Consider the following 27280-nt stretch of genomic DNA (forward strand, 5'->3'; position numbering starts at 1 on the left):
CAATCAATATTAGCTTTTGAAATCCAAATAATCAAACAGCAGATGATTTTTAATATTATTATTTTTTCCATTCAACCATTTTCATCCTGTTCCATACAGACTGTATGTTTCTGTTGAAGTAATGTTTCTTGTGTGTGCTCCAGTGATCCTGATATTTACCAAAAAGAAGTAAACCAAAATCAGCACCCCTCTTGTCAAGGTGCTAGCAATTATTTTATGCATGGAAATGATCTTACTGTGTAGAAACTACAGGATGACCCGTACCATTGTGGCAAAGGTGGGGGGGGGGGGGGGGGGGGGGAAGTCTCGACGGCCAGCTGACCGATTACGTTGCCCTTTTTTCTGTCTTTTTTTGTCCCTCTTTCGCTTCTTGATGCTCGTATTTATTTGCTGTGTTTACTTTGGAATTCTTTCTCTGGAAATATGCATGTGCTCTACTCTCCTGTACTTCTGTCCCAGTTGATGATGCATCAGCAATGCATTGGAACTTGTATATATGAAACAAGGTAGGCATGGAAGGACATTACTGCTCACTTGTCTGTACAGAGCGTTTCTGTTTGTGTCACTTGTATTTAAATTTGTATATTTTTTTTTGTTTGTATCTATTTATCTATGTATTTATGTATGTATTATTTATTTGCTGATTTGATTGTTTATTTATTTACTTCATGAATTGTGTGTATGGTGGGCCTCAGTCTTGTCTGAGACTAATTTGACTCCCCCTCCTCCCCTACCAATGGTTAGACAGCTTGTGTGTATTCATTTTTACTTTTGCTTTTTGTTGTTTTGGTCTTTGCTCGACGTAGGCACTCTAACCTCAGAGAGAAAAAAAAACCACACACACACAGAGAGCCAGTAGCGATGTCCTCTCCCTCCTCTCCAACCAAAACCAATCAATCAGAGCCAAGTGTCTTTGTGATGGTAGAAGACAATCAATTTCCAATGAGGAGGAGGAGAGAGAACGAACTGCGTAGACAACAGAGAGAGAATGAGAGAAAGAGAGAGTCACCGAGCAGCAAATGGCGATTCTGCCTGGGAGGTGGAGTGTGCCACAGGGAGGTTCTCAGAGCCACGCGTTGCCACGGTCCCCCAGTCTCACTGTCCTCTCCCCTCAGATAAGGTGACACCGATCGATCAGGGAATTTTTTTGTCCCCTTTTATGCGCAGCGATAGCGACTGAATTTCCTTCACTCTCCCACAACTCAGTGCACACACCAATGATGAGCAAAGCTCCAAACATGGAATAGAAGAATTCTGTCCCTAGTTTCCTACACCCACTAGCTGGTGAGAACCATCACTAAACCACAGAAGAAAGACAGCACCCTGCTGCCCCCCCCCCCCCCCCCCCGTGTTTACTCTATGTGTATACATGTATGTGCTGTGTTTTTGTCAGCACATATGGTGATGATGATGATGATGATGATGGGGAAAGATGAAGGATCTGTTCTCTTTTGCACAGAAAGCTATGCAAACACTCCAGCACTCCTCAGCTATCTCTGAGGTCTCTCTTAAAACCCTCTGAGCAAGGAAACCCTGTTCCTCCAGTCTTTCTCATCTCACCTGCCCCCCCTCCCCCCAACACACACACACACACACACACACAAGCTCATACAAACTCCCCGAGTGGACACTCATCCTTCCATTACTCAGGGCATAGTGTCAGAATTCCTGTGTGAGAAATGAACCCATGGACAATGGCATGCCCAGACCCGCACATGTACGCAACCCACACACATGCACAATATACACACACACATGCACACTATATACTCACACACACACACACACAGATACGCACACACACATGCACACACACAGACACACACACACATGCACCCATATGCAACAGTCATTCTCACATGGCATTCATATCAGATGTGATATCAGTGTAAGAAGATATAAGAAGTGCCTATGCAATGCTGTATCCTTTATTTGGCCATCACACACACACACACACACACACACACACTTGTGAGACATATCATAACTTCTCTGTTGGATTGAAAGAGCTGGATTAAATTATGGTGCCAGCTCTTCAGCCATGGTTCACTAATTTGCCAGCAAATGTGTAGCACATCCCTAAATCCAGATGTTTAGAACAGATCAGGAGACTTGGACAGGGTTTGGACCAGACCATACAGACAACGCTTGGCCACAAGCACATAAAGGGGATCTGACTGAGGTGTGCACTTTTAACCTGACAAACAGAATGATCTCACTGGAACACAACGTGTGTGAAAAATTATGTTTTTTCTTTTAAGGCTGTTTTTATGATTTCTGCAAATCGAGCCAAAGGGGTTCTGTGAATGGCTGCACTAAAACCAAAGATTGTAGGACTGACAATCTAACATTCACATTTCCCCATACTGCTCCTGGAGTGAGTGACATGTTTTAAAATGAACACACACATACACACACACATTCTGGCATCGTGCTCTTCTGAGAACCTCAACCTCCCAGTCTGAATCGCACAAGTAGTGACAAGCTGTGCAGTTAGTTGCATTCTCCTGTTGAGACCTTAAGAAGGGAAAAGACTGGAATAATATCTGTTTCAGAACATAAATGATCTTAAAAAGCATAGTATGGGTAAATTGTGTGTTTGATTAATTAAAATAAATAAACAATTGGAAAAATATGAGCTGATTCTTGGAGTTTCATTTTTAAACCACATGTATGTCTGATTATATGATGGATATATCCTTCACTTTACACACTAGTGACCAACAAGCCAGAAGAGGATTCTAGTCAGGGGAGGCAGTCCTGAGGTATGTAATGTTGCCACCTACTGGTTATAAAATATAAAGCAATGGCAATTATATATTTGTTGTAAATATATAGCGACTGAGCACTGCATTCTTCCTTGTGCTTGGGTGTTGCTGACAGACAAGCCATATTCCAGGCAGCAACAGAGAGAAGTACACACATACATACATACATACATACATACATACATACATACACACACACACACACACACACACACACACACACACACAGCATGATGAAAGATACAGTGAGACAAGAGACAGTGTAACAACATGCTTTTATGATTTTTTTCTGCTTACAGGACAAAACAGTATAAAACAAACATACAATTAAAAAACACAAGACATTTCTCTTTTTTCTATAAACAAGAATTATTTATTTTTTATATTTGTCATCATTCTAGACAAGACTGAGCTGCTGTCATGGAACTGGATGAAATACTACCAACATTGGGAGGATGTGTGTGGACACTTTTAGACAACGGCTCTGGTCATTAGTTGTGTGTATGCAAGCCCTCTTCCACAATGTATCCTTCTGAATGTCATGCACACCCCATTCCCCCACCTCATCTATAAAGATCCGCTCACAGAGGCAGCGCTCCCTCAGAATTAGGAGCACAAGACAGCTCGGATCTTCAGAGACAGTGTGTGGGGACACTCTCATGGATACACACTGAGAGTATGGAATGCAAGTTCCCCCCAGCCCCCCTTTCCTCTGTAGCTACTGTTTACCTGTATGAGAATCACTGTACAAAGTCAAAGCACATTTTCCACTTACATAAAGCTCCTGGCTGGTGTTTAAAGAACCATTCCCAAGGGCATTAGTGACACTGGAACAGCAAAGTAGCCGTGTAGCCATGGGTCATCGCACCCACGCCTAGGTCGCATGGATTCATTAAGGGATGAGGTCAAATGACCAAATTGATTTGTGAAACGTAACAACTGCATTGACTCTGACCTTGTGGTGTCCTTGAGCCGTGTGGGTTCTGTGCAGTTCTCCACCACGATCGCTGGTACTTCAGCAAGGTCTCTGAAGACTAGAGAGGGAGGTGTGGGCTGAACATGTGCCCTAGTGTAAACACTTCCAGCACACCCCACCCTACTCTAATCCTGTGGCCAGGGCACACTTGGCACTTCCAATGCATCAGAAGCTGCAAAGCTGCTACGGCACATCCTAGTCATACCGCACACACCCCTGCAGAAAGCTTGAGGACTCGTTTGTCCAAATGACCATCCTTGGCGTCATTATGTATTAAAGCATGAGTTTTTATGGCATTTGTTTTGTTTGCTTGCTCGGGTGAATGTGTTCCCCTAACCAGGTCATTGTTAAGATACTTGGTGGGACTCCAGGAAACAAAGAGAGTGTCACTGACCTGGAACCATAAGGACCGGAGACCATTCAACACAAGGCGTACAAATTTGCCTATAGGTCCATTCATTGTCGTATCACTAATTGTTTGTATTGATTCATTATCTAAGTATAATAATAATTAATTAATATTAATAATAACAGGAAGGGGTATCTAGTCCTAGGCATGGGTACTGGCCAGGGCTGTGCGTCCTGAGAGCATCATAAAACAGGTTGTTGAATGCAGAGTGGTATAAATAGATATATATCTATACAGCTCTGGTTGATTGATAGTCAAGTCAAGTCAAGTCAAGTCTCTTTCATTTATATACATGTCTATATCATATCTATGATAGAGAGACTATTTTGAAAACACTGTTTCTCTCTCCATAGTAACCATTGTGTTTGGTTGACAATGCTTTCAAGACACACAGCACAGGTCAGTGACAAATTCCTATAAAGGCCTTGAGAGTGACATCCCATAGTAACACTCCCCTAGTAACACCCCCAGTAACACCGCCAATCACACATACCTACAGTATATACAAAATAAAGTCAAATATATATCCTCTGAACTATGAATAGAGGGACATCCCATAACACACATGGTCCCAGGAAGACAGAGGATTGCTTTACAACGTATAAAATCTATTTCTTTAGAAAACTCAGCATGTCATTGACCGGGTGTTTGGTCACTGGAACAAAGTCTCTTCACAGGAACTAGTTCGAGCCTAGTGGGAATGGTCCATGGTTCTTGGTTGGTATACTGAATGGCAAAACCCATATGTGTATCTGTGTGTGTGTGTGTGTGTGTGTGTGTGTGTATGTGGGTATGTCCAGCCAGTCCCATGAGCAGCCTCACAACCATCCAATGAAATTCTCACAAGTATAGGTGTGTGTGTGTGTGTGTGTGTGTGTGTGTGTATGTGTGTGTGGGAGAGAGACAAGAGAAAGGACTTCAGCATGCATAGATCAGATCTAATTTACTAGAAAGGAATCATCATGAAGAGTATAGCATTCCCGGATTTCAAATGTTCTTTTTTCTTTTTCTTTTTTCTGTATAACTTTTAGAAATACCAACATGAGAAGTTGCAGTTCATAATGAAAGCAATTTAGCTTATTGATACAGCTGTTGATAACCATCAACTCAGAACAGATTTCTGGTCAATTCATTTCACATCAAGGACAAATCATTCCTTTTGAATGACACAGGCCTACCCTCTGGGCATACCGACTTTGAGTCTCAGAAAGTTCTAATACATGTCCCAACCGAGGAACTATTGACACTATCCACATCTGAAACACATAGTCCAACAGTAGGCTTTAAAAAGAAATGTTGATGCTAAAAATCTGTATACCTGCACACAAATGAGAAGAAAAAAGTACTGAGATAAAGTTGCATTCTCTACAGTTAGTAACTCTACTGTTAGTCACTGTCATACTACTGATCATGTTCACCACAAGGGGGCAGTGTTAGCTTAAGGAATTATTAGGGTGGCGTAGCGCTTGTGGCCGCCTTGACCACATTCTCCACCTCCTCGTCTCCAAGAGGAGGCACAAAAGGAGGGAAGGGCTGTGCTCCACCCATGATGGAATACGGGTAATTGAGGTTAAATTTGGAGTTCACAGTAGCAAAAGGTACAAGTGCAGAGGGATGTACTCGGGAAATATGGCTTTGATTAAAATGACCTCACCTGTCGACCGAGTGGTTTAAAATTCGGTGCTCATGGCAAATGTTTCAGAATCACCCTGGAAACAGGAGGCGGTTTGTTCTTGTCTCCCTACTGACAGAGCAGACAAATGACCAGAGCCACACACGGCCCGTTAACTTTGGGTCAGAAATAGTTCTTGACACCGGTGGCATTAAGTCTAAGAACATGATATGTAAGGAGAACAAAACTTTACGTGCTCGGATGCAGGGGCGTAGCTAGGGGAGGGAAAGTTAGGATGATTCTAGGGGCCCAGCACTAACGGGGGGCCCCCAGAGAGCACCCCAATAATACTATATATGGGGGGGGGGGGCTGAATTATGAATTATTGTCTGTCAAAGGGCCCAAATTTTCTAGCAGCACCCCTGCTTGGATGAATAGATAGGCTTATCTGAGCAAATGTATGTGTTGTTCGCCTCAAAAGTCATAGAGTCAATAGAGATTAAAAGTTAGATAATGATGCAAATGAGATTGACGATGTGGACCTTGACTATAGAAGAACAGGAATTGAAGACGTGTGTGTGATTATTTAAGTGAGGCGTTAGGCCTTTGTGTGTTTGTGTGTGTGTGCTCTGAGTTGATGAGGAGGCCAGGGAGAGCTCTCAGCCTATTTTCTCCAGATGAAGAAGTCTTGTGCTACTGCCTGCACTGCCGGTGAGAGCCTCTTAACAAACTGCCTCGCTTCGCAGGCTCATTGACAGTTTCTAAAGGGAATCCTTCACTGCGGGTGTGTGCGACTGTGTGTCCATGTGTGTGTGTGTGTGTGTGTGTGTGTGTGTGTGTGTGTGTGTGTGTGTGTGTGTGTGTGTGTGTGTCCGCAACTGTGCATGTGTGAGTGTTCAAGGGCCCGTGTACAAGTGGATGCATTTGTGTGTGTGTGTGTGTGTGTGTGTGTGTGTGTGTGTGCGCATGCGTGGGTATGGGAGTGTGTGTGTGCACGTCCGAGCGCATTTAGGAGTGTGTGAGCTGAGTGATACTGTGTGTCCATGCGTCTGCTGACTTTGAAGGGGAGAACAGTTGAAGGGGGAAGCAGGCAGAAGCTGGGCAGGTGAAGTGGAGGTCAAGAGGAGATTTGTGCCTGTCAAACATGCACGCGCGCGCACACACGCACACACACACACACACACACACACACACACACACACACGCACACACACGCACACACACACACACACACACACACACACACACACACACACACACACACACACACACACACACACACACACACACACACGCCTCAGGCGAAGAGTGTGAGCCGTCAGTGGAGGTGATTAGATCAAACAGTGTGAGAGCTCTGAGAGCTCGTCTAGAGAGATGTCGGTTTGGAGGGGGCGTGGGGGTTACAGCGAGCAGGGAAGGAGACGAAAGAAAGTGTGTGTGTGTGTGTGTGTGTGTGTGTGTGTGTGTGTGTGTGTGTGTGTGTGTGTGTATGTGTTTGTGTGTTGGGGGGGAAGGGGTTATTGCTTCAACTGAACTATGTGGCACTCCTAAAAGGGTTTCCCCTACTAAGCTGAATTAATTGTGAATTCTGTAATGCTAACACAGCCATGTTATTATATTTAATTTCCCAGCACACCATTATCATCCAGTAAAGCCGCTCCATATATTACAACTGTAAGCTTTGGCAGACAAACATGTTTCATTTCAAATCAATGGCAGTAGATGCATTTCTGGCAACTTAGTCTCATAGTACAGCATACACAGTCTACATTTCATAATTGACTGTTGCTGCGATTTGACAGTCTGTAGCATTCTGTTATGTAACAATAGCTAGAGGCACAAAGTCTCAGAGGATCTGTGTATGACGACGACAAGGATTGGGTCTGTAGATAAGCAGTTATTGGGGACAGACTGAATGGTGTGTGTGTGTGTGTGTGTATGGGGGTATGGGTGGGTGGACAGAGGGGGGGGGGGTGTTGGATGAACACCTGGTTGAGTCTCTATCTATCTACCTATCTCTACCTTCCACCACACCTATACTATGTAGCTGACTGCATGGTGAAGCGCTAACGTAACATTAAAAAATCGAGAGAACAGCGAGACATCGAATCACAGGCCACAAAGGACGATACCTACAGCACTACCACTACCACACTCCACCCCGTTCACTGTGGATGATGTCACTGAAAAAAACACAAAAAGGGGGGGGGGGGGTCACCTAGGACGGAGAGCATACATATTAGCTCTTGGAGGTTACAACAAATATCAATATTTGACTTTGGGTTGACCTAGTCCAGTGAAATACGATGGTACAGACAGAGCCAACACAGCATGGTTGGTGATGCTGAGGCCCTGAGACACATTCATTAGGACAACAGGTGGCAAATGCTCCGCATCGTTAATCATCTGTGTTAGGATGCTGGCATGCAACCCCCATCCACTCTCAACAACACATGACGCTGGCTGCCAAACACTGGGTGTTAAATCAACTTAGCCCAATTATCAGTGTGAATGCCACAATTAACGTCATTGGGTCTGAATGTAGGTTGCTTTCTGCTGCATATTCTGTTGAGTGAACAGCGAGGGCAGCGGTTCACAGAGTCATGAGTAATTTGGCCTTTTTCTTCAGATCTCAGCACAGGGGGACACTGTGGGGGCCTCTCTCACAGCCCAGTTACATAACCTCTGCCACCCCCTCTCTCTCTCCCTCACCTCTTCCTCGTCGTCCTACTCCTCCTCCTCTCTCTCTCCTCCCTTTCTCTCTCCTTGTCTGTCTCTTTTGGTTTTCTCTCCATCCCATGCTCCACAGTAGGCCTCACTGGCTACAGTGTCTAGTTGTTGGGAGCTGAGGGTTGCTTCATTTGATTATTTATGTTTTTATTTCTGCCAAGTTGATGTGACATGTCAACAAAGTAAACACAATAAAAGCACTCAAAGAAAAAAAGAGGTAAAATAATAGTCTAAACTAAGCAAAAATGTAGATTACAGGGTAAGTATTTTTAAAAGCAACAAAAGTATTTTTAAAAGCAACAAAAGGAGGATACCTTTTACAGTCAAATACACAAATGGGATGGGTGGACACATCACAATTTAGTCATTTACAGTCGAAGTCACCAGCCAGGGACCCCTCCCTCGTCACGAGACCCAGTTGGGGAAATAGGGTACGGGAAGTCTGGGGGGGAAAGAACTGGGCAGGAGAAGCAAAGACTCTCTTCACACACTGGCCGCCATGGAGACAATGTGGTAATGTAGGGTGAGACGTGCCTGTCTGTTGGTGCTGAATTGAATGTGTGTGTGTGTGTGTGTGTGTGTGAGAGTGTGTGTCTGTGTGTGTGTGTGTGTGTGTATGTGTGTGTGTGTGTGTGTGTGAACTAAGCCACTGCATGTTTAGTTGGGCAGGAATAATAACCCTTAATATGAGCGACTTTGCTGCATTAACATTCAGTGTTCAGCAGAGCGGCGTGTTTATGAAATGCACTGTGGAGTGGAGGTCAAGTTGAGGTCAAACTAAAGTGGCTGCATGCAGCATTAAAAACTCCTGTGTGAATGTTGGGCCCCTCTGTGTGCACCCAGCACCATGTTCTGACCCAATTAAATGGTCCCTGAAGTGATAGCTTTTATCTGTGTCCTGCTCCTGTTCCTCCTAAAGCATACATTATGGCTTAGACCGGTCACCTTCTCGACGTGGCCAGGAGTCAAAGTGTGTGTTTGTGTGTGTGTCTATATGGGTATGTGTATCTGCGTGCGTGTGTGTGTTTGTGTGAACATTTAGTCCCTGACTAACATGCTGCCTCCCCCCATGAAGGCTAGCTGGTGGTCAGGGCTAGCCCAGCAGCAGAGGAGGCGGTCTGGAGGAGAGTGTGTCACGAGAGAGAGTGAGTATAATTACTTACCTTCTCCCCGTCCACTCCCCAAACCTCCTCCTCTAAACGTCCACTATGCTGGGCATCCCATAAACATGTGAGGGAGGGAGGTGGTAATGGGCAGCACAGTGAGAGGGCTGGGAGGGGGGGGGGGTGTCATGGGTCAGGCTTAACATCCATAACCACACCACCCAGGCCTCTCTCCCGTGCTGCTCCCCACCTCCCTCTGTCTCTATGTAACACGTGCGGCCAGTGTGCATGTCCCAACTCACACAGCTCTCAGTATCAGTAGCAGCAGTGGTGGTGGTGGGGGAGAGAGGCACACATACACATTCTCGAGTGTGCCAATCTCATCCAGGCAAACAGAGTGACTCAACGTTTGCCTTTCATTTTTTCCCGCCCTTTTTCCTGTCTCAAATCGATTGCTTTTCAGCAGCGCTTGACCGCAGGTGGATGACCCAATTTTCTTTTTGGAATCAAACAGAGTGCTGAATGGTTCAGTTGCCTTTTGATCAGATTTTTTTCCCTCTTGTCTGTCCCCAATTTTTTGGGCCTTGTCTCAAAACTGTCTCTCTGTTTGTCTTTATTCAGCTGTGGCATATATCTTGAAGAGGAAGTCATTTCTGAAATATTCTATTCATGAAAAGTATTCAGTGGGTCAGTAGGAACACTGCAATTTAATCACTGAAATTTGATTGATTAAATCTTATTAATATTAAACATAAGCATTTATTTAAAGCCTAAAGTTTCCATTTTACATGCAGGTTCCAAGCTCTAGCTCTCTCTACAGATAATCAGGGAGTGGTTGCTGTGTTTGATTGGCAGCCCTGTGCCTCTATCTCATTATGGTCCTAAACCCTGAGCTCTTCATCACCACCAGAACATTCTGTTGCTAGAGAATTGGGTATTTATTTTGTACCCCTCTGATGGTAAAAAAAATGGTGAGGAGGAACAAGGCTGCCAATGCCTCACAGCACCACGAGGCAGCGATTGAAAGATTACTGAGATGTTCCTGTCTTTCACTTTGTTTTTCATTAAAGCCTTTATCTTGAAGAATGGCGAGGCAGCACTCAGAAGGCTATGGAGAGGACAAAAAAAAAAAACAGTGTGGCTTTATCGCTGTGTTAAATCTGCACTCATACCACAAGCTGAGAGGGAACAAATCAAACCAAGAGACAGTGAGATCAAGGTCATCTAACCATTACCAATCTGCTACAGAAGAAAGAAAGATCGAATAGAAAGATTTTACTTTGTTTTTTTTAACACTATCTTTTTTTCTTTCTTTTTTTCCTTCTTTCTTTCTTTCTTTCTTTTTCTCTCTGAGCGCTGTGTGTGTGTGTGTTGGGTGTCTTCAGGCATCTCCCGTAGGGCCCCTGGCTGCGTTGTTTCATATCATCTTCATGTTGAACTTGCGAGCCCCTCCCTGTCCGCCACTGGTGGCTCCGCCATCACCCTTGCGGAAGGAGTACTCCACGGTGAAGTTGTTCCGCCGTTGACCGCGGCCGCGGCTCCACACGAACAGCAGCAGGAAGCAGAAGAGCACCACGCCCAGGAAGGTGATGCAGCCCATGGCAGTGGACACCAGGATGGTGGTGAGGTCCAGCGTGAACTTGAGGAAGACACGCGTGCCGTTGAAGCTGGTGTCGTTGAGCTCGCTGGAGTAATAGAGCGAGCGGTTGGCAAAGAGCGCCGCGTCCAGGGCCGGCATGCCGCCCAGGCCGCCGCCCATGCCCATGCCGCCGCCGCGTACGGTCAGCGTGGCAAAGTAGGTGTCGTTGCCGCCGGCGTTGCTGGCGATGCAGATGTAGGTGCCGCTGTCGGTCACCTGCGCGTAGCGGATCTCCAGCGTGCCGCCGGGCAGCACCACGACGCGGCCACCTCCGCCGCCGGCCGCTCCGCTCCTGGACGCGATGCGGCGGCGCTGCGGCGAGATCCAGATGATGGCGGGCGCCGGCTCGCCCTCGGCGTGGCACAGGAAGGACACGGGCTGGCCCTCGCGCGCCGTCACCTGCTGCAGCTTGCGGTTGCGTATGCGCGGCTTCTGGCACGTGAAGTAGTCGAAGAGCGCCGAGTCAGCAAAGCTGCTCAGCACCGTGCCGCGCACCTCGGAGGGGCCGGCGCAGACCGGCGCGCGGCCGTCAAAGTTGAGCGTGCGCCGGCGCTGCAGGATCCACAGCAGGCGGCAGTCGCACGCCAGCGGGTTGCCGTCCACGCGCAGCGTCTCCAGGCTGTTGACCGAGTGGAAGGCGCCCTCCTCCAGCGTCACCAGCTCGTTGGACGACAGGTTGAGCAGCCGCAGCTGCCTCAGGCCGGCCAGCGCGTGCGGCTCCACCGTCAGCAGGCCCGTGCTGACCATGTGCAGCTCCTTGAGCCGCAGGAGTTCGCGGAAGGCCCAGGGCTCCAGCGTCTGGATGGGGTTGTAGGAGAGGTTGAGTGCGGTCAGGTAGACCATGTTGCGGAAGGAGGCCGAGGGCACGCTCGTGATGTTGGTGTTGGTGATGGACAGCCAGGACAGGTTGAGACCCTGGAAGCTGAGCGGCGAGATGTACTCCAGGTAGGGCCAGCTGTCGATCTCCAGGCCACGCAGCGCCGACAGCTTGCGGAAGTTCTGGTCTTCCAGGGCCGTGATGCTCAGGTGACGCAGGCGCAGGGTCACCAGGCTGCGCAGGTAGGAGAGCGTCTGGCCCGAGATGGACGTCAGGTTGCACCGGGCGATGGTCAGGTCCTCCAATGCCACGAGGCCAGTGAACGCCTTATGGGAGATGTAGACCAAGTCATTGTCACCCACCTGAGGTGAAAAAGAGAACACAGACAAAATGACCGACTCAGGAACGGGAGGAGCAATTTTATGGAGGCTCCAGTATATACACGTTTGCAGAAACTGCATTGGATTCAGCCTGAATTAACTTACGAGTGCAGACAAGTTCATCCCCACCCACTCCAGCTAAAGGAACCTAGAAGCTTTCATCAATAAATGCAATACATTCATTGGCTTACACAACACAATGCACATATCTCAGCAGCTATTGATCTTTTTTTTTTATGTAATTCAGACTGTTCTATGTATAATTTCACTGAGCACATCTCACACTGTTGTCTGTATTGATTATGTCTCACCACTGAAATCTTGCTCTCTGTCCTCCAAGGGTCTGATCCTTTTATTCAGGAGGAAATCAATCACCGTCCTCTCTCTATGCATCCACCATCCATCCATCCTTCTATTCTTCCCTCCATCCACCTATACATTCACCCATCCATCCATCATGCATCCATCCATCTATCTTTAACATTTCATCTTTCCATCCACCTCTTTGTATTTACCCATCCATCCATCCATTTATCCATCCATCCAGCCATGCCTCTCTTCATGCCAGGTACCCACCTCCAGGTTGCGTAGGCTGTGCAGATCCTGGAAGGTGTAGTCCAGCAGGATGACGATCTTGTTCTCGCTCAGGTCCAGCGTGGTGAGGTTGCCCAGCTTGGCGAAGGCGCCCATGGGCACCAGCTTGAGCTGGTTGGCACGCAGACGCAGCACGCGCAGGTTCTGCAGGCTGGCGAAGGCGTTGGGCTCCAGGGTAGTGATCAGGTTTTCGCTCAGGTCCAGCTCCTCCAGCCGCGGGTAGGGTGCCAGCTCGCCTGGCGCCACCCAGCGCAGGCGGTTGCGGCTGAGGTCCAGCATCCGAGTTTCCGTCGGGATGCCCTCGGGCACGCCGGACAGGCGCCGGCGCTGGCATGACACGGAGCGCAGCTGGGCGGCGCACTCGCAACGCGGTGGGCAGCCCTGGCACGAGGGGGCGGCCGCTAGGAGCAGCAGTAGCAGCAGCGGAGGAAGGACGGTCGCCGCCAGCGATGTCGCCATCGCCGGAGACCAGGCCAGCCTCGCTGTGCCCACCATCCCTGGCACACGCTGCTCAGGGCCTACTCAGTCGGAGCGGATCACCGCACCACTGACCTGAGAGAGAGAGAGAGAGAGAGAGAGAGAGAGAGAGAGAGAGAGAGAGAGAGAGAGAGACATTAAAATCTTACATTAAAACTTCTCCAGACGTTAGTACATTAAATCGCCATTGTAAGTTAGAGGGGGAAAAGGGCAGTATGAAATGCAAATGTCAGAGAAATGGGAGGATAGAGAGAGAGTGAGGGACTGGAAGAGCAGAGGGGAACAGTGGAGAGGGGGATGGGTGGACTGTGAAGGACGCAGAGACCAGGGAAAGAGTGGAGAGGAAGACATGAAGAGAGAGAGAGACGAAGAGAGGGGAAACGAGTGAGAGGGGGAGGGAAGAGATATAAAAGAGAGAATGAGTGCATTGTCAGGGTGATAAGGGGAGAGGAGAAACAGTGACATTCCGGGAGAGAAGGGAGAGGGAGAGAGAGAGAGAGAGAGAGAGAGAGAGAGAGAGAGAGAGAGAGAGAGAGAGAGAGATGGGGGAAGGGAAGAGAGAGGAGAACACATTTCAATACATCTGTGCTCCTGCAGAATGAACATGTTTCTGCCACATCAGAGCTCCTTGTCTTGGTTACGATACCGCGCAGTATAATGTGCCATGTATCCAATTCACAGAATACTCACATCCATCCACTGTCCCCATTAAGAACACTCATGTGAGACTGTAACCAATAAAACGAAGCGATGCCTCTAAGCAAGTGTGCATCGTTGTGAATGTTTGCAACACCGGAGCATCACACGCGTGAGGGGTTCACAAGTGATTTGTGCTCACTGATGATGCGTTTCCTGCGCCATGTGTTATGTGTGTGTGTGTGTGTGTGTATGTATGTGTATGTGTATGTGTGTGTGTATCTGTGTGCTTGCATGTGTGTGTTTTCATGTGTATATATGTGCGTTTTTATGTGTACCATCTGCGAGTGTTTGCATGGGTGTACTCACCCCTCTTCCCCCACTCCCCAAACACACACATACAGTACACATACTCACAGTGAGAAAGAGACAGAGAGAGAGAGAGAGAGAAAGAAAGACAGCCTTCAAAATGATGTGTGTGTGTGAGAGAGAGAGAGAGAGAGAGAGAGAGAGAGAGAGAGAAAGAGAAAGAGAGACCCATCACGGCTACCGTACTCACTACCTGTCTGCCTCCCTCTCTCATTCTCCGTTACATAATGCCAATGCAGACGCCAGGAGAGACAGGAGCACCGTCCGCTCAGTAGGCAGCATCAACACAGCGCGTCTTAGCCTCGCGTCATCACAGGGTTCACGAGGCCCATTACCTAACCAGCCACTAAATGATTCAAAATCGGGAGCTGTTTGCAGTTTTTCCACACTACTGCTAATATCGGTTTCCTTTTCTTCTCTCGCTCTCTTGTTCTGTTGTTCTTTTGTGCTTGGTAGTGGTGTGCTTCCAATACCAACATGGTTCTAAGCCTCCGAGCAGTCGGAGCCAGACACCTCAGTGAAGCACAGACCATTAGACACTATTACACTGAGAGAGGCTTGGTGTTTGAAGTTATACCTGAGTGAAGACGCACTGCAGTTTATCCTGGCACTGGGAGGCTTGATGCCCAGGTCTGGTTCTGATATGGTGTGGGGTGGATCTCAGACAGTATCCGGCGCCAGTCCGGTCCACATTATGGCCAGATCTGCTCTAGAGCATGATGACCCTATGGATGTTTCAACTGGCAGAGGATCTCTTCTAGTTTTTAAACAGCAAACGGATGAAACTGACCAGCAGAGAGTCCACTCATCCTTCTCCACCTGGACTTTCCATCAGAGCTCATGATCAGCACATCTTGTGTGTGTGTGTGACAACTCACCTAGCCGGCACCCACATGTTTACATATCCAATTGGCTTTACTAAGAGCACATCTTGGCTAATCTAAGTGTGTCAGGTGTTTGAGGTGGCTGTGTTCAGAACAGGTGCTGTGGCCCCTAGAGAGCTGAGGAGATCATCTGAGGTATCCGGTGCAGTCTGTGGTGGGGAGACGACCGTGGCATATGAGCATATGCCGTCGGCGAGGGCTTCGGATTAGGCACGCCGACACGCCGGCTGCCTGCTGTTCCTGTCTGCACTGACTTCCCAGAAGAGACCGGTGGAGTTTTTTTTTTAGGTCAGTGTTAGAATAATAACAGCGGTAATAATGCAAATATCTGAACGATTTCATTATGCGTGGCTGAAGGGGACTCACACAGGGCTTGAGTCACCGCATAGACCTCGGGCCGAACTTTGAGCCGAGAGAGAGAGAGAGAGAGAGAGAGAGAATCTCATCTGGGCCGGTGGCCTAGCTCACAGCTGAGTGCCGGCCCGATTCGGCGCTGCTCTGGCGATTAGGCCTGGGACCAGATGGATCCTGGAGTCAGCTGTTTATCAGAGGGGTTAAGAGATCCATCGTCTGGCTTTGGTGGATAGAATCATTTAATTGGGTCAGTCCAGAGGCAGTTGAGGGATGGGGTGCGTGGTGTGCTCTGGCACTTAGATACAGGATGAGTCACTCTATATCTATCCATCTCTCTCTCTCTCCATTTCTTCTCACTCTCTGTCTCTCTCTCTCTCTATCTCTCACACACACTCTTTGATTTATTTATCTCTCTGTGCATGCATACTCTCTCAATTTATCTATCTGCGCCTGTAACTCTCACCTAATTTATCACCCTTTTTCTCTCTTTCACACACACACACACACACACACACACACACACACACACACACACACACACACACACACACACACACACTCTCCATTTAATAATTCTTCTCTTTCCTCTCGCTCTCTCTTTCCTTCTCTCTCTCAGTCCTCCACATGCCCACTGGCTGCCACGGTAACGCAGTGCCAGTCATCCCAGTGCGCGTGTAGGCGACGCAGGGCAACCAAAGACACCGGGGCTGGTACTCACAAAACAGCATCCCTGTAGTAGAGTACCCTCCAGCTGAATTAGAGCATCAATGCAGTGGGAACAGTACTTACACAGAAAAAGTGGTAATTAATCCCAAAAGCAATTCTGTGGGTGGGGAAGAAGAAAATGAGGTCTGACCTTGTGTGATTTTCACCAGCAAGCCAACGGAGGCCACACTGGATTTGTGATCCAGTGTGGGCGATGGCTATCGGTTATTGGGATGTGTATGAAGAGTATAGAGTCATTGAACAGCAAATTTCCCTTGTTCGTTTTTGTCTGGTAGTATCTCGGGAGGTTTCAAGGACGGCTTGAGTTTACAAAACATTTTCCCCAACAGTGTTGATAAATCGGAGAAGTTCCACTAGTTGCAGCACCGATATACACAAATATTTTACCCTTCGACAGATCATTTATATCAGCGTGTAATAACACCTCTGAATTATTAACTCATGCTATATGCTAATCACATTCATTAGATCTGCTATAATGTGTTTAATTAACACAGCATTATTTATGAATGAATCAAATGCTAATTAAATGAATTCACCACCCAGTCATAGAAAATAAAGATGTTATGTGTGTATGTCACCATTCTGGGGTTTTCAGACATCAACAATATTTTCACATAAATTCCTCTTGTGCAAGATGTGTACTTGTACTTGAAAAAGTTGTCATTCACACCTGAACTTTGTAGTTTGATTTTAAGTCTGATTTTGACCTGTCTGATATTCCAGATTGGATCAGCTGAATGGTCTGGTGTGTTCTTATACGTAACACAGAGGTGGAGGGGAGAAACAGGTGAAGCTTCTCCAGATATCACCAGTCCACTGTTTGCTCCATACGTTTATGTAAAATAGACAGCTTTTCAACATCTCTCCCATCCTGTCTAAAACACATTTACTTCCCCCTTACCTTTGTGTCTACTTCATATAGCGAAAGCATAGGATTACTCTGAAACTCAACTCATCAACTGTCAAAGTGTTATACAGAGACACCATGTGCAGTGATCAATGAAAACATGGAACCAAAATATCTCTATGTTAAGACTAGTGTCAAACAAAGATGTGTCATGTCTGAGTTCTTCATCTCAATAGATACAGCTTTGGTTATGAATCCAGACACTGGCACAACCACATCAGAAGAGCTGTGTTTGATGACAGTGTTGCTTCATCTTCATCATGTTAACTTATGCAAAGACAGATTACAGCAGCAAGATGAAAGAAGCCGTACAAATGAAGGAAAGTCCAAGGTCATTCACGGCAGGATTAACAGCAAGAGTGGATTAATGGCACAAGTAATGAGCTGTGTTCAAATAGATTAATAAAAAAAATATGGAAGATGTGGGGAAGTTCACAAATTTTATGCAAAGAAACTTGAGACATTAGTTCAGAATGTATCAGAATGATTAGGAAGATCTCAGGAAGATTTCAGGAAGTGTTATTTCAAATGAAGATCTACTACAGCGCTCCAGACAAAGTGGCTTGGACATATTACAGATGGACAAGAGCAACCACGTAAAAGCATTGACTTGGCTAGGGAAAGCAAACGGCAAGTCGACAGACAACGTGGAGAAGAACCAGTGTGAAAAAATAAAGCTCTAAAAGTATGGCTCGTAGCCACATATTAAAGTAACCTATTATCCAATTAAATATTCCTCCCACCACAGCAAAGCCTGCCAACCCCCCCCCCCCCCCCCCCCCCCCACCCCCCACACACACACACACACACACACACACACACACCAAACTGTGCCCAATGAATTTCATAAACACACCATCTTTCTCTTCTTCCCTCTGTCTCTCCCTGGCAGAGGCAGAGTTCTGAGCTCAGCTCCACAGCCATGAGGCCAGAAAGAGGAGCACACAGTACAGTCATACAGTCAGGACACAGGCTGCCATGAGGCCAGAGAGAGGAGCACACAGTACAGTCATACAGTCAGGACACAGGCTGCCATGAGGCCAGAGAGAGGAGCACACAGTACAGTCATACAGTCAGGACACAGACTGCCATGAGGCCAGAGAGAGGAGCATCCAGTGCAGTCATACAGTCAGGACACAGGCTGCCTCCATACTGATGGAGCTCCCACTGATGCTGCTGCTGCTGCTAGTGCTAGTGTGTCTTCATCACCTCCCGTCCTCCACTCCCACCCAGAGGAGCAGGGGGGGCGCCACGTGTGTCTCGTCCCACAGCACGGCAGTTGGACCTGTGGAGGGGGGGGGGGGTCAGCAAGGCCAGGTAGGGAGAGTGACACGCAGGGAATGATGATGCAGCCACCCAGTCATGACGGAGCAGCCATTTTTTTACCCACACATAGTGTATGGGAGAGGAGGAGGAGGAGGAGGAGGAGGGGGATTGAGAGAGAGGAAGAGCGAGGGGGATGAGCGTTCCTATCCTCTTTGTCACGCGGCTCTTGCCGCAATTGATCCCTTGCCTCTCTCTCTTTTCCACTCTACCACCATTCTCTGTTCACTCCTTCTCTTCATCTCACACACACACACACACACACACACACACACACACACACACACACACACACTAGCATTGAAGTGGCATATACAAACACATAAAGCCATATGTTTTCACACGTTTTATGTCTCACACTCTCTCATCCAGATGCAGAGAGAGGAACCCACTCATCTAAATAGTCTCACAGCATCTATGATCACAGTGTGACTGTGTGGAGATGTGACGTGAGTGTGTGTGTGTGTGTGTGTGTGTGTGTGTCTGGGGCCTTGGCTGTGAGAAGAAGGATGAGCTGATTGAGCCTTTGGCTGCTCCTCAGCCCCCCCCCCCCCCAACCCCCTTTCACCATCAGCAGCAGCAGATGTGAGAGTGGGCCCCAGTCCACCACACTCTGACCACTCATAGGCTGAACCGGGCATAAGACTCCTGGGCCCAGCCTGGCTATTTATCTGTGAAGACAGCGAGAGGGAGAGAGAAGGAGAGGGAGAAAAGGAGAGAGGGATAGAGAGGCAGGGAAGGAGAGAAAGGAGGAGAGAGGTGGCAAGTGGGAGAGAGAGATGGAGAGAAGTAATGTCTGGTGAAGAGACAGAGAGAGAGAGAGCATGAGGGAGGGTAAATGTGACGTCCCTGCTCGGTCCGTCTGCTTGCTGCTGGTTGTCTGTCATTACAGGTATTGGCGGCGTGGGCGTGGCCAGCGCACCTGTCGTAACCTAACTGGCCTGTGCATAAAGGGCACGGGTGTTCCACTGCTGCAGGAGCTGTGTCCAGGGGCGTCACTTGACCTTATTCACTGGGGCACGTGCCTTAGTAAAAGTCTCCAGTGCCCCAGTACAATTCTAGCGCTGCTCTCGCTGGAAACGGCATTCATGAGCGCATCTCCGTGCCTGCTTTAGTCATGACTCGAGCCTGTCACTTACCAGCCAATAAAAAACAAGGAAAAAAAGAAAGGGGCCATAATAGCCAATCAGGAAATAGCACCTCTGTAGCTGGGTAAGATTGAACGCAACAACCAATGAAAATCGTTCACATGATTCTTCCGAGTGTTTCGTTGTACAGTGGAAACCGTTGGAGCGCAGAGTAAGTCGTCCCCTGTTTTAATGTTACAACAAATTCACAACTTGTTTGACAGAAAATATGACAAGTTGATCGATGTTAGAGAATGTTGCCCACATAATTAGCATCTGTTTTTCAATGCTTAGCGCCAAATTTGTAGCCTAAATTTAGCAACAGTTTACCAGCTTGTGCTCTCTCCCTGATACACACACTCACACATGCGGACAATTAATAATGATTTACGTATACTGTAGAGAGACTCCTGTAAAAGTAGCCTGTACTGTTTGTGAAGCTGTCCTACTGTAAAACTAAACATAGCCTTCTGATAAACTATTCAGAGATGGACATCAGAATGTCCAAAATTCTTCCTGAACAGAGGCAGTGGGAGAGGAGCAGTGAGGAGAGATGAGGAGGACGAGGAAGGTGTGATAATTGCCCACATTAACGGTAACATTAACATTTATGTTAAAGTGCCAGTGCTGTGATTTGATCAATGGTTTAATGGCAAACTTAAATAAGTTTGCTGCATTTGCAAATGTAGCCTATAATAATCTACACAGACTCTGTGTAGATTATAGGCTACATTTGGAAATTATCACCAAAAGTCAATAAGGCTTTAGTAGGCTATTTAAGCTACAAAGAACTGCAGCATTGCCAGGATGACTATAGGACCCTTGCCTGGGAGGGAAGTATATCTCAATTTTGACTAAAAAATAAGCTTTCCCTTGTGTTAGTAGGAAAGCCTATTACATTCATGCAGTGAGTATAGGCCTACTTATGCCTATGTGTTTGGATGTTGCTGGATAGTGGCTCTTACAACAATTGAGGGAGAGAGTGCTGGTCCTACAGTATGACAGTGACAATAATGATTTTGAAGCTTGTAGCCTACCCATAGGTTAGCCATTTATTTCATATTGCGTGCACATTTATTTATTTATTATTTTTATTTTTTTAATGTATTGGGAGTTGGGGGCCTGTGCCCCAGCAAAGCTCTAGGTCTAGAATCGCCCCTGGCTGCGAGGCTGCTGTTTTTTGGGCCTTCGTGGGCTTTGTTGGACGGCCTAGTTGTTCCTTTGTTTGTTTTTGCATCCATGCATTTCACTTCTCAGTCCATATCACACTCATGCACTTCGCCCACACCTGACTTCTTCATATATACTAACACATCTTCAAACGACATCTTAGTTCGTTTTTTATTAAGTTTTGTAAAATAAATTAAGTAAAAGTTGACCCTTGTCCTCCTTTGTTCTGGTTATGGCCTTTGAGCCAGGCCGTAACATAAGAAAGTTGAGAGAAAGGGTTCCAGAAGGTCTAGGAAAGCAGAGAGATTTAGACACAGAGAACGTTTTGCAACTGATACAGCCAGGTGTGTGTGTGTGTGTGTGTGTGTGTGTGGGGGGGGGGGGGGTATGGAGTGCGAGTTAAAGGGAGAGAAGGAAAGAGAAGCAGCGATGAAAAAGAGAAAGAGACTAAAGTATGAAGGCAATGAAAGAAAGAGACACAAAAGAATACAGAAGGAGAGAGAAACCCATATACAGTATGAAGGTGGTGAGACAGTGAGAGGAGTGAAATCAAAACATCAGGATAGAGAGGGGAGAGCTGAGTGTCCAGCGGCCACGTTGGATGGTTGGCTAGCTGGGTGATTTATCCAGTGGGCCGCAGCCCCTCTCCCCTGAGCTGCATCACACAGGTCAGTGGGCAGCCCCGGCATGAATCAAACACGGCCCAAGGACCACCGCCACAGTCAAGGACACACACACACACACACACACACACACACACACACACAAGAGAAAGAGAGAGTCACCTCCACACATCACTCTCACTAGAAATGGAGGGAGAGAGATAGGAAGAGATAAAGAGAGGGGGAAGACAGAGAGTAAGAGAGAGAGATGGGGAAAGGCAGACAGTAACAGAGCATGACAGATAAAAAGAGACATGAGAGGGGGAACAGAAAGAGAGTGAGAAGGAAAAAACAGAGAAATAGGAAACTAGCAAAACTAGAGCAAAGGGTGATGGGATAAGACAGTGGAGAAATGTGATGAAGGGTCTATTCTCTTCTGTCTAACTCCTTATCCACTTTGTGTTTATTATGTGAATAGGCTTTCACTCTCCGCCTGTCACAGAGTAACGAGGGTGTCTCTGCCTCTCTCTCTCTCTCTCTCTGTCTCTCTTTCCCTCTCTCTGCCTTTCTTTCTCTCTGCTTCTCTCTCTCTCTGCCTTTCTCTCTCTCTGTCTCTCTCTCTCTCTCTGCCTCTCTTTTCCTCTCTCCTCTCTCTTCTATCCATCTCTCTCTCCCAGGACTCTAGTTAACCAGCACATGACCATTAGGCCTGGGCCCCAAAAGCTCAAATGTCTCGTTTAGAGAAGGCTGCCAATTAGGCCCTGTTAATTAATGTCAGCCTTTGAGTGCCTCGTTAGACAGTCCTCATCGGCGACTGAGTGAGTGAGGGAGTGAGTAAGAGTGAGTGTGGGGCAGGCCTCCCACATGCCCCAGGTGACCACATGCCCCAGGTATCCACATGCCCCAGGTGACCACATGCCCCAGCTGTCTACACTATCTGGAAGACAGGCACAAGGTCTGATGTATCATTCAATTAATCATTCGCTCAATCAATCAAACTTGATAGCACCTTACATACAAACTTGCAATGCAAGGTGCAATTACATTTTTAGCCATTCAAACGTACATTCTTTCAGCATATTCCTTCCTGCATAGAAAACAAAAGGGATGATTCATGTCGTCCACTGAACTGAATATTGCCTTTTTCCTTTCATGGACGAAAGGCTGACTGTGATGAGCATGACTGTCTGCCAAATAGAGGATGAATTGATTTAATTTAGAGATGAATTTAAAAGCCATAGATGCAACATGATCAATTACTGGGTGACTCTCGCAAGCTGCAATTCATTGCATTAGTTCAAATCGCGATTTCAATGAAAAGCTGATGAATTGCTCAGCCTTAATTCTGTCCACGATATAAGGTGTATCACATTTGGCACCCCCTAGTCTGAGTCACCGGGCTGAGTCACTCTACATGAACTGCCCATCCTATCAGCACTAACAGACAAGAGCAGGATCCAATGGGTCCAACCAGGATCTTTCCCACCACATCCCTGCCGTGGGGTCAGAGAAGAGGTCTGGCCTGGAAAGAAACATCCCAAATCATCCCAAGTGCCCATGCTACCAGCCACCTGTTCTGGAGGTGACTTTCCTGGCTGTTGTGGAGCGTGTTGGCCCCTGGGTGGCCCCTGCAGGACCCTCTCTGGAGTCTGTCCCACATTGAGGATGGAGCCGGGGCTGAGTGACAGGTGGAGATCAGCGGGGCTGAGTGACAGGTGGAGATCAGCGGGGCTGAGTGACAGGTGGAGATCAGCGGGGCTGGTGTCGGCTCAGGCTCCGCAGCTGCCAGGAAAGGCAGACACATTCTCTCCCTTCTCCCCTCACACTAGACAGCCTGCCTCAATTAATACATCACACACAGGGCTTTATGCTACCAAGACAGTCTCTTACGTCCCCTCCCTCACTTTCTCTCATTTCCTCATTCACTCACTCCCTCTCTCTTACTCAGTCTCTTTCTCTCTGTGTCTCTCACTCGCTCTCTCTCTCAATCACTCACTCTCTTTTTCTCTACCACTTTCTTTTTCACTATCTCTTAGCATCTCAATCATTCCCTCTATCCCTCCCTCTTTTTCTCTTTCACTCTCTCCCACAGTCACTCACCTTCTCTCTCTCTCAGTATCTCACTCACTCACTCACTCACTTTCTCTCTCTTTATCTTGCTCTCTCACTCACTATAAGTTGCTCTCTCTTATTCTCTCTCTCTAAATAATGTCCACCCTCCGTCCATTTGCCACAAGAGAGAGGACTGAGAGCAGCACAGTGGACGCCGGCCATCATTCACTCACCCCGTGTGGGGCAACAGATGTCGTTCCTGTGGCTAACTTTCCCTTCATCACTGTCAAGGTGAAGCGCCACAGGAGTCTGTGCTACTGTTATTCTGTGTCCAGTTGCGACGGGTCAAACACTGTATTGACATTCTGACATGTCATGATATTTGGTTTACCATCACTCTAATGAAGATTTGTACTATACTGAAAGTGTTTCCATCGACGTAACGCAATGACGTGAGAGAAAACTATACAGCCAAACGTCAGGATGACATAAAATATGATCACTGACATTTATAGATGCACATACTACTTGGCAACAGCAAGCGAAGCTGCGCTACAGAAACAACCAATATTGTGTATTGTGCACACTGAGGTTTTCTTTTATCATCATCACAGACAGTCCAGGAGAACTCTTGAAGAAATACCTGTTTGATCTCTCTCCTCTCAAACGGCGAACAGTCATTGAAATCCAAGACAAAAAGAACAAGTTCCTGCGTCAGCACATTAGATTCTCTCTGGAGAGAACAGATGCCGTGTGGAGGAGTGTTTTTTTTTGGCTGAGGGAGAGGTTCTTTTCTCGCTGAGTCTTCGCCGCACTCATGAGGGGATGATGCTCAGCTGTGAGACTTCCTTCCTGTCGGAGTGGATCTCCTCACGTCGGCGGAGCACTGCTCCATTGCCGAGTCAAACAAGGACGAGGGAGCTGAGCTCGCTCGCGGGCAGAGGGCTCGGACGGGACAGGACGGGCGGGAAAGAGTGAACGCAGAGCACACGGGGCAGAGGGCAGCAGACTTTGCCCTTGCCCACTCTCACACACCCAAACGGTTAGGGCGCATGTCCAAATCCACCCACAGCAATCTGGACGTGAGAGACCCTCAAATATGTCTCTCTATTTGCATGCGCTGTGTTGTGTGTAATGCTGTAACACTGTGCTTGGCGTCTAACGCTGTAAACCTTAACAGAGATCATCCTCAGAAAGGAAAGGCACAAAACACACACACACACACACACACACACACACACACACACACACACACTTGCTGAATAGGACAAGGAGCTATTATGTAACTGTCTCTCAGTGTCTCCGTGTTCTGTAAGGGAGGAAAGGGAGATTCTGCCTCCTCCAAATTGCAGCTTAAGCCGGCACACCAGCACGGTCTCATTATGCATATTTCATCAATCCTCCATCTTCATTTGACAGATGTCTCTCCTTTGATTAAAGAATTACTCCAAGTTTGGTGGCCAACAGCAGGATTAATTCAATTTTATCTCATTTTATGTGGAGCATCACCACTCAGTAAGCTCGCCAGCCGGCATTAACATGCCAAACACAGAGTGCCATCCACTCAGGTCAAGAGCATCAATAAAACCACTAAAGGTAGGAAGACAAAAACCTGCTGCCGTTCATTTAATTGCTGATCAATATTCACATGGGCCATCAATCAAAGCTAAAATTGAGCAGTACTGTGAAGCCCCAACTCACCTCTTGAGTAAATTAGCTCTCCGAAGTGTTACGTCTTTATGTGCTGCTGTCATCACGCTGTGTTCAACCAGACAGCCTCGCACACTGCCCGCAAGCAGGCTGATCGAAAGCAGGAGTGTCAGCTTGAGAGGAGGTGTGCAAATCTTTCCATTTGAGCAACAGAAAATCAAAAATCAAGAACGCAGAGTTGGAGCTGAATAGAAGGGCTCGCAAATGAAACAGGCTGTTGTGTGGGAGGGTGGAGGATGGGACAGCTTTCAAAGGTGCTTCACTGTTCTCACCGGAGAGCCCCCTGAATCACAGCAGGCAACGCCTGGGCTGCTGTTTTGAATGACTTGCAGTGTTAATGCTTTATGATTCAAAGGACTCACACATTCATGAATTCATGAAGCTCCAGTGCCTAATATTCAGCAATGTTTCAGTGCAGTCACATTTCTGGTATTCAGTTTATGTCATATTTCGTTTTTTAAATGTGTGTTTTTATAGTACATTCCTCATTTATAACAGGAAAGTAGGCAGACATTAAAGACCATAGTGCTGAGAGTAACAAGTGATCACATACTCCTGCTTTAGAGTTTCATTAGTTTCCTCCCGAAGAGACATACAAGCAAAGTGAACCAGATCTTAGAGTGTGTCTGTGTTTGGTCAGACAAAGAGAGCGGGAGCGAGAGAGAGAGAGAGAGAGAGAGAGAGAGAGAGAGTGGAGTGGGTGACTGTGTGTGTGTGGGTGTGTGCGAGTGTGTCTATGTGCATGTACTGTGAGATTGTGTGTATCTTTCTATGTCTCTGTGTAGGTTTTGGTCAATCTGTCTGTCTGCTCTGTCTGTCTGTCTGTCTGTCTATCTGTCTGCTCTGTGTGTGTTGGTGGATAAACAGTAGGTTAAGTCTTCCTCTCGGCAACTCAGTCCTCATGTGATCAGATAAAGCAAGAGGACAGCCAGAAGCCTTTCAGCGGCCAGCACACACACACACACACACACACACACACACGCATGCACGCACACACACACACACGCACACGCACACGCACAGGGATGGATTACTGCACGGGCCTACCGGGCCCAGGCCCAGGGGCCCAAGGGGTCAGGGGGCCCTGGAGCCCAAGCCTTTGCATGGAATCATTGCCTCAATATCAACAAATCAGGATGAAGGCTATGAATCTGATTAAATTTAGTATTGGTCATCCCCAAAATGCACCAGAATACAGGAAATCACATTAAAAAAAATGGACCCCCAAACCCCCCCTCCCACATATACCACAATAAGTGGGGGGCCTTTAATACATCTGGGCCCAGGGGCCCGAAAGTTCATAATCCGCCCATGCACACGCACACGCACACGCACACGCACATGCACACGCTCACGCACACACACGCACACACACACAGACGCACACAGACACACACACACACACACTAAGTGTCAGCCAAGTGTGCCATCACTTGCTTAGCCAAGAGCTATCAGTGGTCCGGCTTTTCACTGTCTGTAAACAACACAGTAGGATTAGAACTATGACATACTAACCTACTACCTCATACTCAGTAACCTAGTACCTCATACTCACTAACCTAGTACCTCATAATCAGTAACCTAGTACTTCATACTCACTAACCTACTACCTCATACTCAGTAACCTAGTACCTCATACTCAGTAACCTACTACCACATACTCACTAACCTAGTACAGTACCTCATACTCAGTAACCTAGTACCTCATACTCAGTAACCTACTACCACATACTCACTAACCTAGTACCTCATACTCACTAACCTAGTAATTCATTTCTCAGTAACCTAGTACATCATACTCACTAACCTAGTACCTCATACTCAGTAACCTAGTACCTCATACTCACTAACCTTTACCTATCTTAGTGACTATGTTGTTACGTGTGAGTAAAGAAAACATGTGACATAATCG

At 47.2% G+C, this 27280-nt stretch overlaps 1 protein-coding gene across 1 annotated transcript in view; it reads right to left on the reverse strand.

Moving 5' to 3' along the window:
* Positions 1-3024: 3024 nt before the first annotated feature.
* LOC121719787 (leucine-rich repeat and immunoglobulin-like domain-containing nogo receptor-interacting protein 3) overlaps positions 3025-27280 on the reverse strand; it is a 42528-nt gene continuing 18272 nt past the window's right edge. The window contains exons 2-3 of the mRNA XM_042105560.1: positions 13011-13580; positions 3025-12416 (exon numbers count right to left, since the gene is read on the reverse strand). Of these exons, the coding sequence (XP_041961494.1) occupies positions 11016-12416; positions 13011-13523 (1914 nt within the window). The 5' untranslated portion in view covers positions 13524-13580 and the 3' untranslated portion in view covers positions 3025-11015. The remainder of the gene's footprint in view (positions 12417-13010; positions 13581-27280) is intronic.

Source organism: Alosa sapidissima, chromosome 1, assembly GCF_018492685.1.
Source record: "Alosa sapidissima isolate fAloSap1 chromosome 1, fAloSap1.pri, whole genome shotgun sequence".
Taxonomy (NCBI): Eukaryota; Metazoa; Chordata; class Actinopteri; order Clupeiformes; family Clupeidae; genus Alosa; species Alosa sapidissima.